General features: G+C 29.2%; 1 protein-coding gene across 1 annotated transcript in view; it reads left to right on the top strand.

Moving 5' to 3' along the window:
* LOC143081881 (cilia- and flagella-associated protein 100-like) overlaps positions 1 to 13,337 on the top strand; it is a 20,667-nt gene extending 7,330 nt beyond the window's left edge. Inside the window, exons 8-16 of the mRNA XM_076257543.1 lie at positions 690 to 846; positions 1,513 to 1,703; positions 2,377 to 2,425; positions 3,536 to 3,687; positions 4,205 to 4,303; positions 9,649 to 9,765; positions 11,279 to 11,375; positions 11,671 to 11,790; positions 12,792 to 13,337. Of these exons, the coding sequence (XP_076113658.1) occupies positions 690 to 846; positions 1,513 to 1,703; positions 2,377 to 2,425; positions 3,536 to 3,687; positions 4,205 to 4,303; positions 9,649 to 9,765; positions 11,279 to 11,375; positions 11,671 to 11,790; positions 12,792 to 12,908 (1,099 nt within the window). The 3' untranslated portion in view covers positions 12,909 to 13,337. The remainder of the gene's footprint in view (positions 1 to 689; positions 847 to 1,512; positions 1,704 to 2,376; positions 2,426 to 3,535; positions 3,688 to 4,204; positions 4,304 to 9,648; positions 9,766 to 11,278; positions 11,376 to 11,670; positions 11,791 to 12,791) is intronic.

Genomic DNA, 13,337 nt, shown 5'->3' with positions numbered 1-13,337 from the left:
TATGTGCTTAAACATAAATTATTTTAAAATAACAAAGTATATGCTTGATATTTTAAATTTAAAATACATTTATTCACACTATTTCAATTTACCTATTGGAGTCAAAAGAAGTTTAACTTTTCTTTTTTTTGGTTAGACACAATATTTTTAGACTGCACCACATAATTTTTTATAAAGTATTATGTTAAAAAAAACGAATCTTTAGTTTCATTCCCAAAATGACAATTTTCTACCTTTGTCACTGTGTTGATTTTGTAAAATCATCTTATTTATTTCAAAACCTGTCTTATAATATAGGATTGCTATAGTATGTTCATTTTACATACTCTACTTGTAAAGCACACTTCTATTTATTGATTTGAAAATGTACAAAAGGTGAAAGAAGTTTGAGGCAATTATGCACAAATGTAGGCTGCAGGAAAGCACATGTGTTGTTGTTTCTGAACATATTTTCAGTGGTATTCAGTGTGATTTTTTTTTTTTTAAATGATGGCCCTTTGTAAGAAATGTGAAAGCTTGGATTTTAAAAAAAATTGGAAATCCTCAATTTTTTTCAGAAACTTTGTTATATTTTAATATTATAAGTGGCAGTGATTTGAATTTATGACTAATATATGTATATGAAGACACAACATTGTTATGAATGAGTAGTTCTTATGGTATTAGCAATTTTTGTTATTTTTCTCCAGAGCTGAAAATGAAACCAAAGCCAAACTGGAAAAAGTCCAAGAAATAAAGAGAGTGAATGCAGACATAATGACAATAAAATCAGAGATCTCTAAATTTGAAGACATTTTAAAAGAATATCACATGTACAAAAAATTCTTGGATACTCTTACACCACAGGTTTGTGTGATGGGGTGCACAGGTTTGTGTGATGGGGTGCACAGGTTTGTGTGATGGGGTGCACATATTTGTATTACTTTATGCAATATTGCTGTATTTTAAAGAAACATATAATGCAACATTGGTTTTTTAATTAAAAAATATGTTTACACTTGATTTTAAAAGAATATAAGATGTACTAAATTCCCTGATATTCTTATGCGACAGATTTGCATGAATAGATGCACATGGTTTTTTTTAATGAAAATATTGCAAAACATGCATTTGAATCAAATGTAATATACAGGAAGTCTCAATGCTCTTTTCATCCAATGCATATTATTATTGTTAAATCTAGAGTGAAATAAACTGCCTTTTTTTACTCGTCAATTATATAACAGCAGAGATGTTTAATATTCTTAAATTATAAAGATTATTGGTAAATGTATTTAATTACATGGAAAATATAATCAGTTATTTTCATATTATGTTTTTGTCATAAATTGGTGTGACATACACCCTGTCATGTAATTTAGCAAAAGATATTTTGTTTTATTATAACTTAAGTTGAATTCCAACCACAATGTAAATGGACTGTTGACAAGATCCTCCCTATCCATATAGAGTTATGTCCCATTTGTTAAATTTGATTTTTGATTTTATATGACAATATTGATATTTCAACAGGAAATAAGAGAAGAACAAATTAAAAGGAGAGATAAGAGAAGGGAAGAGAAAAAGAAAGAAAGAGAGGCTGCTAAAAAGGAAAAGAAAGGTAGCATAGATGCAGGAGAAAAATCTGCTGATTTATTGAAAGGAAGGAAGAAACCACCAGTTGGAAGACTTCAGACACAAAAAACAGGCTCCGCAACTAAAAAGTAAGCAGTAGCATTGATTTAATTGTATAATGTCATTTACCCTTCTGGAGCACAAGATCAGCCCTGGTTTTGATGAGTCCTTGTGTTAACAATGTTAAGGTTATAGTTTTTTATTTAGTATAAGTAGTTAAAAGAAGGTGTGGCATGAGTGCTAATGATACAACTCTCCATTCAAGTAACAATTTGTAAAAGTAAACCGTATTAGGTCTTCAACACAAAGCCTTGGCTCACACCGAACAGCAAGCTATAAAAGGTCCCAAAATGACTAGTGTAAAACCATTCAAAAAGAAAAACCAATGGTATAATCTAAACAAAAATTGATAAATGACAAACACTTATGAACCACACCAACAAACGACAACTGCTGAACAACAGGACTTAGCACAGGTGCAAACAAAAGCAATTTCTTTGACTTCATTATTGTTTGTGGAATACAATTTTTGTGGGTAAAAGAAAAGCACTAATTTAAATGTTCAACAAAAGTTTAAAATTTCTATAGGCTTGCATGTAAATTCACAAAATCAAATACACATGTAAATACATTTCCCCCTTATAAACAACAATTGGTATTTTCAGTCTTAAAAATAAATGAATCCAAAGAACTCTGAAAAAATAGTACACATTTTGATCTTTTGGTATTATTTTAAACAATTTTCTGTTGATTATTTTGTAGAGCAGAAGCGGCTGCCAGCACACCAGCAGAGGAATCATCTGATGATGATGTAAGTATAATTATAGTATAACTAATCGCCGTATTTGAATATCAAAAATAAGACAATGCGTGACCGAACGACTCGAGTTTAATCCATAGCGGCGTTAGGTCACAAGTTGTCTTATTTTTGATATTCAAATACGGCGATTAGTTATTCTTTTTATTACATTAGCAAATGGCTTTTTTTTATGAAATTAATGTAGAAAATGTAAGGAACTATATCTTTTTCCTACGCATTGACAATTTGTTTTGATCCGACGCTATCAATGTCTTGACAACGCCTATTGTTGTATGACGTCAGAGAGTGAAATAACCACGTTTATTTCACATGTGAAATTATCAATTTTAATCTAACTGGGAAATCAATGTAATTCATTGCAACCAATGTAATAAAGTTTACTTATCTGAATAATGTTTAAGAACAGGCTGTATTTGAGTTTATTTTTCTCCTTTTAGCTTACATTTTGAGTCATTATTTAATTTGTGGTGACACATTTCAATATCATAAATACTAAAAAAATCTTTAGAAGTAAGTGAAGTTGTTAAATTCCTTCCTTTTAGTCTGAAGACAAAAAGGAAAGCATTTTATAAGATAGAAAACTAATACAAAATTACAATCATGCGGTTATGCATTTCAATTTCATAAATACTAAAAAGTAATTAGACAAAGATAAAGCTGGAATTAAAAAAATTAATAAAAAAAAGAGTTGAATTATGGGTAATTGGACACTGACTCACGGTTGAAGATGAAAAAAATAAATTCTAGGAATTTTCCAAGCTCTTTAATTGTTTGGGTCATCTATAATAGTTGTTTTTGTATTTGAATCCATCCAGTGATAACAAATTTTGTTGTTGCTAGTTATTTCATTTTTAATCTCTCCAGGAGCCAATTAAAATTGGCTTATGGGTTGAATCAAAATTTCTTAGCCTGAAATGTTTTAATTTGGTTAACTTTACTGTAGTTCTGCCTAAGTAATACTAGTTTCAGACCATGAAAATTTTAAATAGCAGTTGATAAATTAAGAATAGAAAGAACATGGTGAAAGAAAAACTGGTTTATGGGGACAAGATTGTTGGGTGTTAAAATAATTATAACTACCGGTATGTTACTTTTTTGTAGGAATTAGAATTGTTCTTTTCTGGGCCTCAGCAACTGTTAGATATATTTGCTGAACTTGAGGAACAAAATTTATCTTTAATACAAAATAGTCAAGAGACAGAAGAAAATTTAGAAGAAATGAAAACAAATATAAAACAAACAAAGGTTAAAATGTAAGTATGTTTTACCAAACAACATGTCATGTGTATAGTTGATAGAAATTTTTAATTTGAATCGGCAAAATTGATTTTAAAGGTGTATTGAACAATTTAAGTAGTTAAGGGGAAATGTTTACATGAAATCAGATTTAAATGGTTTAGGCAAATGTGAATGCCTAAGGTCATTTATACCAAATAACAATGGATTTATGATTAAAAATATCTGAAAACAGTGACTTTAAAACAAAGATGCTGATCAGTGTAAAGGTCAACACAACTGTACTTAAATATACACCTTTTTTTGAAACTGAATTTTTTTTGGAAAAAGACAAAGGCAAAAATATGGAACACCACTGGTACCCTATGAAAATTGCATGAGGAATAATTGCACATTTGAAATCAGTAGTATTTGAACTTAATAATAATTTATAATAAAAGAGATCAGTGTTTTTTCATGTACTTAGGTTTGTTTTTATGTATATTAATCAATCATATTTTATTTTAATCAAATTGTTGTTTTTTTTCTTTTCAGGGAAAAAGAGACAGCCATATTGAAAGAACAAATTAGCAAACTTACGAATCAAATCAAACGAGAAGAAAGCAAGGCACAAGATTTAAAAATCAGAGCAAAGTATGTATGCAACTATTCACAAATTATATATGAGTTTTTACCACTGTGACAATAAAAATGAAACTCATTTATCTCATGAGATAATGAAACTAAGCTTAAACTTTTTTCCACTTGAGTAAGAAAATGTTGTGAACTATTGCAACTTAAAGTTTAATGTTCAAATGTGAACTAATAAGTAAAAATTTACATTTGACAACCTGAATGCAGTTATTTTGAAGACAAGTAAGTTAAGTATAACTGATCACTTAAGTAATCACACACACACAAACAAAAAAATCAAACACACCTCCTTCAAGCTTTCCTCCAAGCTATTATCCTTTATTCCCTATTTTCAGTTTCAAAAGTTGTCTCCCATTTTTTCAATATTTGCATGAATTGTCTCCCTTTTGAGTTGTGAGATATATTTTTTTCCAATGAATTTAATGAATTCTGAACTAGATATGAAGTTATTTGTATAAAATTTTATATAAAAATAGAAAAAATAAGCAGCTAGGACTACTCCAAAATTATTTAAAAAAAATTAAAGACAAAAAAACTTATTATTACATTGAAATTGACCATTTTACTTGAAATTAGACAATAGGGAATTGCTATCGAGAAACTCGCATCCCTAAAGCTTATTCTGCAGTCATCTTGAATATGCATGAAACTTTCCAGTGAATGTTGAAGATGATAGGAGTTTTTAACGACCTTGACTAACTATACAGCCCTAACACAGTTGATATAAAAAAGAATGTTAAGAAAACAATAGATAATCAATTTATAATTATCAATAGAGATGATCAGTTGATTAGAACAAGAATCAGAAACTAAATGAATATGACTTAAGGATGTATTTAGGTGAGGTTAGGTGAAAATTAATAAATTAAGAAGTTAAAATTGATACTATAAGCTGTTAGAGCAGCAATTAAGAATAAAAATAAGCTAAAAATATTGATAGGTCATGGACCTCCTGTTTGAGATAGTTGAGATTTAAAATAGGGCGGGAAAAGGCTGACTCTGACTTTTACCTTATATTTGCATTTGTATTATTAGGTCTCAAAACAAAAGAAAGAAAATTAAGAATCTTCTAAAATTTTGGTTAATGACCCTCCATGAGCTATTAAGTCTTGTATGAAAAAATAAATGGATGTTATTGGGCAAAATATTTTACATTGTATTGTATGGAAAAACACCAAGGAGTCTGAACATTTGACACAAATTCCAAAACCTCACCCAAGTACATCCTTAATGTGCACTTTGAACAAATTTCATTTGATACAGATTAAAAGAACATATTTATATGTCTGAATGTGCTTTTTGGTGAGAAAAAATATCATGTTACAATACTGAAATCCCTTTTGCTTACAATGTGAAAATCCTGGTACTTGAGTCAAGTGTTGAAGTCATTTTAAATTTACCTAAAATTAACATGATTTTCACATTAGCATTTGGTTTTATTATATATGAATGTATAAAACAGAGTAATGGTGTTATCAAACTGAAAAAGTCTTTAAAAGACAAAATTATGTACATATTGCATGTTAAAAACATGATTTATCATGACGACTGCATATTTGATGTCAAAGGTCGAACTGCCTATTTTAAGGATTGTATTGTATTATCCATATGACCCCTTTTGTGGTATATTGAAGCATGGTAATGTAAAAAACCTAGCATGTTAAGATGGTGCACTTATTGAACCTAAGCATGAAACACTGACCCTTAATTTTTTATTTCGACTATTTTGCCTGTTATTGTTAAGAAACCATGAATGAATTCCTTACAGAAATTCAATGCATACTTTGCAATGTTTTTAGTCAAATATCTATTTACATGTAACTATCAGAGCCAGTATTGAGAAATAAGTGAAAAGTTAAATTATTTTTTTTGGTAGCGGAGCATATTGAGGAGTGTTGTGCCTCAATTTGCAATTGAGTATTAATTAATATATAATTATGAACAAAATACTTTTCACAAAGTCATTTTTCACTTTTGATCTTTTCAACATACATCATTGTGACCTTTTAACTCCCAGTATATTGATAATGTACCTGTAAAAATCTGATACAATGTATAAATAATTTATACCTTACTTACCATAAACCATCAATTAGTTATGTTGTTTACTTTATGTATTAGTGATGTGAAAACTACAGCAGATGAATGGGGGTAAAAATATAAAGGAAGCCTAAAACATTATAGATTCTTTTCAGGAATATTCACTCATTTATTATTAAAAATGTTTTCCCTTTATAAATTCTAAAATAATAACTGTATTGTTATTATGTATTTTACTTATTCTTCTTGATACTGAATATAAATAGGGGTTTGATTGAAATTTAAAAAAAGATAATTATGATGATTTCAATCAATAATTTTGAAAACACATTTAGCTTTCTATTTTAAAAGTGAATCTTGAAAAGAATCTACCTCATTATAATCTAATAAATAAAATGTTCCGAACTAAGATACACTATCGAACACTCAAAGTAGAGAATCAGTAAAAAATAAATGATTTCAAGTTATGCCAAATTTTTTTTTAGGAATCATGATTGAACATTATCATGGCTACACAATCAAATAAAATAAGTAAAGTGTATTGGAGTGAAATATATAATTATATTAACTCAAGTAATGCTTTCTGACAACTTGTCAGTCTGTACAAGTTATTTTACTTAATCATAAAATTTCTCACTGGCAAGGATATTCATTTTTTTCAAATTTAATCTTTTTTATTTTGTTTTAAATTTTATTTGTTTTTGTTTTGTTTTTTTGTTGTTTTTTTTATTATTTTTTTTTTTGGGGGGGGGGGAGGGGTACTTTCATTTGTTTTTTTCTCAATTTTTATTGTATCAAATGAAACTTGACTGTTGAAAGACATAAAATTGATATCTTACATGTTTGATAGTGTATCTTGGTTTTATCTATATATTAAATAAGAAAATATGATTTATTTGTTTTCAAGTCAAACAGATAAAATGATAAAAAGTGATGGTTGTTGCTTCATGGTTGATGGAAGTAAATTATTTATTGTTATTACAATCATATTAAATAAAATATTGTAAATTCATACATTTGCAACATTTATATCTCTGTGAAGATTGCAATTGGATTGTTATTGAGAAAATAAAAATTTGCATGTTTAAATTTTGATTGCATATGCAGCATTTCATAAAACAGTAATAACTTATCTCACATAATGATAGCTAAATGCATGCAATAATTTCTGAATTTACAGTATTTAAACAATATATATTGATGATCTTGATTTTAAATCTAAAATTGTATAATCATAGCTATAAAAGACAACATCCTAGTGACGACAAGGACATTATTTTATTGTGGACAACATGTTTCAACAATAGAGTGACATCTTCAGGACAATAAATAGAATAGCTGCATAATAAAAAAACTGAAGTAAATAAACTGTGGTTCATGTGGTGAAATGTGTCGACCACAGTAAAATAATTTCCTTGCAATAACAATGTTGTTGTCTTTTTTATAGTTGAATTAATGAGGTTTTAAGACAATCACAGCATATTTCAGTATCCATCCTGATTTCTCAACTAGCTTATAATGCCAGGTGTTGGTTCACTTGGACTTATTCATAATTTATTTATTAAAAGGTACATTATGGAAGTAACAGTATTTCTACAAACCTAATAGATAAACTTTATATGCTTTATATGTTGGACCCTAAAAGGCCAGCTTGACTTTAAACCTAACATGTTGTTTTTATGAAAATTCATGTTTTATGAATTACATGTATTTGTATGAAATCCAAAATCTGTATTTAAATTGTTTGAAATTTCAACTCAATGTGTTCAGGATAACATATATCAACTTCAATGTACTTTCTTTTTTCATTGAATGAATTGCATCCATTTGAAGAGGCTATTCAACTTATTTTTTTATAAGAGAGCAAATTTTAAACTTACACATACTATCTTACAACCATTCAATTGCATTTTAATTGCAGAAAAATGATGGCTGTATATATTTTAATATTTAGCTCAGATTATTCAATAGGTTTATTTTACCAGAGTTATATTTGCAATTTAAGTTTAAGCAGCTGAGTATTTTTTTCATTGCCCTGTAATGAAATAAAAATACCAAACAGTTTAAAGAAGGGAATAAAAAGTTGAAGCAAATTCTCTACAATATGGTCATATTTAATTCAGTGTTGTCTCTCTAAATCACATGCAATCATCCTGGTTCACTCAAATCCAGCAGTGAATGGTGGTGATTGTTGGTATTTCATCTGAAATATCTCTTTGTCTATAACATAGGTAGTATATGACATGGTATTAAATTAGTGCTGTCTCTCTTTATCATCAGCATTCACCCTGATTCACTCAAATTCAGCAGAGTGATTTCTTACACTGTAACAGGTGATTTATCTGAAATATCACTCTGTATATAGCATAGGTAGTAAATGAAATGTCCGCACATCAAACTGTTCTTAATTGTCAGCAATTGCTCTATTTCACATTGAACCAGCAAGAGTGATTTAAAACAATCATCTAGTTTACAAATACCTTTTTGTGGTTAATATTTTTTTCTTTGAATCAAATTTTATACTTTATGTTGTCAGGTGTCTATTTAATTAGCAAGGTGATATATTGTACCATGTCAATTTCATGTCAGTCATCACTTGTCTTCATAATCATTTAGGGATTGAAAATAAATCCATTTTTGTCCTGTCATCTTAATGGCTATTATTGTTGTCATTTTTAGCTACAAAAATAAAAACAATCTATGATCAACATCAGAAAAAAAACAACCTTTTTTTGAATTCCTCTATGAACATTTTTCTCTCAAGTTTACAAAAAAGTTACTACTATACTCTTTATAGGGGGAGGGTTGAGATCTCACAAACATGTTTAACCCCGCCGCATTTTTGCGCCTGTCCCAAGTCAGGAGCCTCTGGCCTTTGTTAGTCTTGTATTATTTTAATTTTAGTTTCTCGTGTACAATTTGGAAATTAGTATGGCGTTCATTATCACTGAACTAGTATATATTTGTTTAGGGGCCAGTTGAAGGACGCCTCTGGGTGCGGGAATTTCTCGCTACATTGAAGACCTGTTGGTGACCTTCTGCTGTTGTTTTTTTCTATGGTCGGGTTGTTGTCTCTTTGGCACATTCCCCATTTCCATTCTCAATTTTATCTTCCTGTCATTTTCTGAGAGAGAACACCCTGATATTTTTATTCATTTTTATAACTTTAACTAGCCTTAAATGAATCTGATTATTCGTTATATTATAAAATTCATTTCAACTATAGTTCCAAATAAATCTGATAATGTTTTTGTTGTTTAATCATATTCTGTATTGACTCATATAAATTAATACTCCATTTACAGAATGTTTTCATTTGGAGAATTCAAACAGGAAGACCAGGAGAAAATGTTGCTAGAACTAAATAGAAAAGTAGAAGATGTATATAAAACATGTATAGGAGACAACGAAGCACAAATTAGGTAAGCAACATAAAGTTATATAAAACATGTATAGGAGACAACGAAGCACAAATTAGGTAAGTAACATAAAGTTATATAAAACATGTATAGGAGACAACGAAGCACAAATTAGGTAAGCAACATAAAGTTATATAAAACATGTATAGGAGACAACGAAGCACAAATTAGGTAAGCAACATGAAGTTATATAAAACATGTATAGGAGACAACGAAGCACAAATTAGGTAAGCAACATGAAGTTATATAAAACATGTATAGGAGACAACGAAGCACAAATTAGGTAAGCAACATGAAGTTATATAAAACATGTATAGGAGACAACGAAGCACAAATTAGGTAAGCAACATAAAGTTATATAAAACATGTATAGGAGACAACGAAGCACAAATTAGGTAAGTAACATGAAGTTATATAAAACATGTATAGGAGACAACGAAGCACAAATTAGGTAAGCAACATAAAGTTATATAAAACATGTATAGGAGACAACGAAGCACAAATTAGGTAAGCAACATGAAGTTATATAAAACATGTATAGGAGACAACGAAGCACAAATTAGGTAAGCAACATGAAGTTATATAAAACATGTATAGGAGACAACGAAGCACAAATTAGGTAAGCAACATGAAGTTATATAAAACATGTATAGGAGACAACGAAGCACAAATTAGGTAAGTAACATGAAGTTATATAAAATATGTATAGGAGACAACGAAGCACAAATTAGGTAAGCAACATGAAGTTATATAAAACATGTATAGGAGACAACGAAGCACAAATTAGGTAAGCAACATGAAGTTATATAAAACATGTATAGGAGACAACGAAGCACAAATTAGGTAAGCAACATGAAGTTATATAAAACATGTATAGGAGACAACGAAGCACAAATTAGGTAAGCAACATGAAGTTGGAAAGTTAAGTTAATTGTGCTGCCTTGTATCATATTATTTGAACAAAAGCATACAATTCTACTGTGGATTCATTTATTTTCGTGGGTACCAATTTTCGTGGACAGAGGGAAACTTGCATATTCGTGGATATTTAAATTCGTGGTTTTGACAAAATTCACATGCATTCCTTTAGGAAATATGCATTTCGTTGAACATTTAAATTCGTTGTTTCCCTGTACCCACGAAATCCACAAAAATTGGTATCCAACGATTATTAATGATTCCACAGTAAGTTATATTATATTTTTATGAAGCAGTTTTTTTTAAGTTGCCCTGCTATTTCATTTTCCTCTATTTGACATACAGTGTTAATGCAGTAATCATCTATTGAAAATGTCATGATTTGTCAAATATAAGAGTACAAGGCTGTTGATTTGACATTCAAATATGTATTACAATATTGTTTGATTTCATATAGATTTTTGCAATACTACCAATCTTTCTATTATATCATGGCCTATAAATTTTGCTTTCAGCCACTTTATATGAACTTGGTGAATAGTTGTCTCATTGACAATCATACCACATAGCTCTATTTTTATTGTATTTTGTTTTTCAGTACATTACAAATGTTAACAAATTTAGAAAACCAGTTAGTAGGTTTGTTAGAACAGATAGAAACAATGCCAGCAGACAAAGTAGAAGCAGCAGAAAAGGTTAGATTATATCTCATTTTTGTTAACAACTTAAGTTTATAATTTTCAACACAAATGTAAAACATTGTGAACCATGTAATCCATAAAACTTTCGGGCATGAATTTTGTACTCGGACTCGAAAATCAACCAATCAAATTGCTGGATTTCATGTTTTGAGCATGATTTTTAGGTTCAGAGCACTGAGCAAAGTTTTATGTCTTCAAGGCCTTATCTTGTTAAAAGTAATCTGTTAAGTTATTTTTAGAACATTATAAGCATGTTTAAAGAAGTTGAAATCGTTTCTTATTTTTAAAGGCTAAAGAAAAAGAAAGAAGATTAAAAATGAGAGAAGAAAAGATGGAAGAACAAAGGTTAAAACAAGAAGAAAGGGTTAGGAAGGCCATGGAGAGAGCAAGAGCAGAACCTAAGAAACAGGTAAATATTATTGGAAAATTAAAATAACAATATCACTCAGTACAGGAAAAAAAATGAAGAAAAATAAACACAGTACTGTTTCTTTCATACAAGTACTGACGACTGAAATCTATATCAGTCAGACATCACAGAGCTTTTTTGCAATACTAACAAGATTTCTATTTAAACAGGGATGTGCTTACCATTTTAGGGCACTTGATATCATATATTTCTCTAATTCTTCGTCAATTTATCCCTTTCTGCACCCATTGTGTAAAAAAATTTAATCAACGTGTGGTTCGTTTGATCTCAGTTCTTCATTGGTTAAAATCCGATTATGACGTCGAATTTTCTTGTTTTCCTCTGAATTTCCTATTGTGACGGCATGAAAAAAGGCGACCATGCCTGATGACGTCACATAGAAAGAACACATCTCTTTGCAGATCAGTTTCAAACAAGGAATAAGTTTGCCTGCGTATTGTTTGAAAATCATTAGAGAAAGATTCCACCACCTAATCTCGTGTAATACGATATTTATCGGCGAGCCTCACGTTTCAAATTTGAAAATTTAACTGTCTCGAGTGGATAAATATCGTATTACACTCGATGCAGTGGTAGAATCTATATATATATTGAATGTAAATTTATGTTTTCCTACTTCATTGAATGTATTGATATTTTAACTCCCATTGCATCCTGTTGTTCTATCACACCAAAGAAATTAAACACAGTTTTCAAGAGTACATAATATCTCTAAAAACAACTATTTATGATTCTCAATTTTCTGCAAAAGTTTCTGAATAGAATTTTGAACCTCTGAAAATGGTTTCTATGTTACATTTAGATGTTTCTAATTCCAAATTTAATAGATGTATCTTGTTTACAAAGAAATGTTATACATGTACATTACATTATTTAGAGCACTTATATAAATATTGTTAATTTTCAGCTGTGATGAATTTGGCTATATTTATTGAAAATCTGCTTTCAGATCATTTACAACTTTTATATTTTCATTTCAGACTGGAAGGAAACTTGTGTTCAGATCAGAACCACCTAAACAGAAGAAAAGAGAGGATGATGGTGCTGGCCAAGACAGTGCTTTGTTAGAGGAAGAACAATACTTGTATCATTATTAAAAAAAAATGAGGACACAATAATTCGAAAGGAGGAGGGAATTTTGTATATGATACCATATGGATGGACTTTAAATTGACATGACTAAGCCAGGTCATATAGACATAGCATAAGTGTTCAGAAAAGCCAAATCAATTATGATTTCTAGCCATTGATATTTGTATGGCAGATTTCATATGTAACTATAGCAAGGTGATAGCACACTTCAATTTTATTTTACAAACTAAAAATGTGTTTATTTTGTTCTACATGCATTTGGTTGTAATACACTTAGCATTCTTGCTTAAATGCATTTTATATATTGTGATAAAAATAAAATATTTGTGAAAGTTTTTATCTTTCACTGGTGTTTATAAACTGTTGTGATATTGAAATTTATTTATCTTACATTTGTTTTTCATTTGAAACAAAATACAATATTTTAAACATTC

The sequence above is a fragment of the Mytilus galloprovincialis genome, chromosome 1 (assembly GCF_965363235.1).
Source record: "Mytilus galloprovincialis chromosome 1, xbMytGall1.hap1.1, whole genome shotgun sequence".
Taxonomy (NCBI): Eukaryota; Metazoa; Mollusca; class Bivalvia; order Mytilida; family Mytilidae; genus Mytilus; species Mytilus galloprovincialis.
The sequence above is the reverse complement of the archived record's forward strand: the minus strand, read 5'-3'. Positions and strand labels throughout refer to the sequence as shown.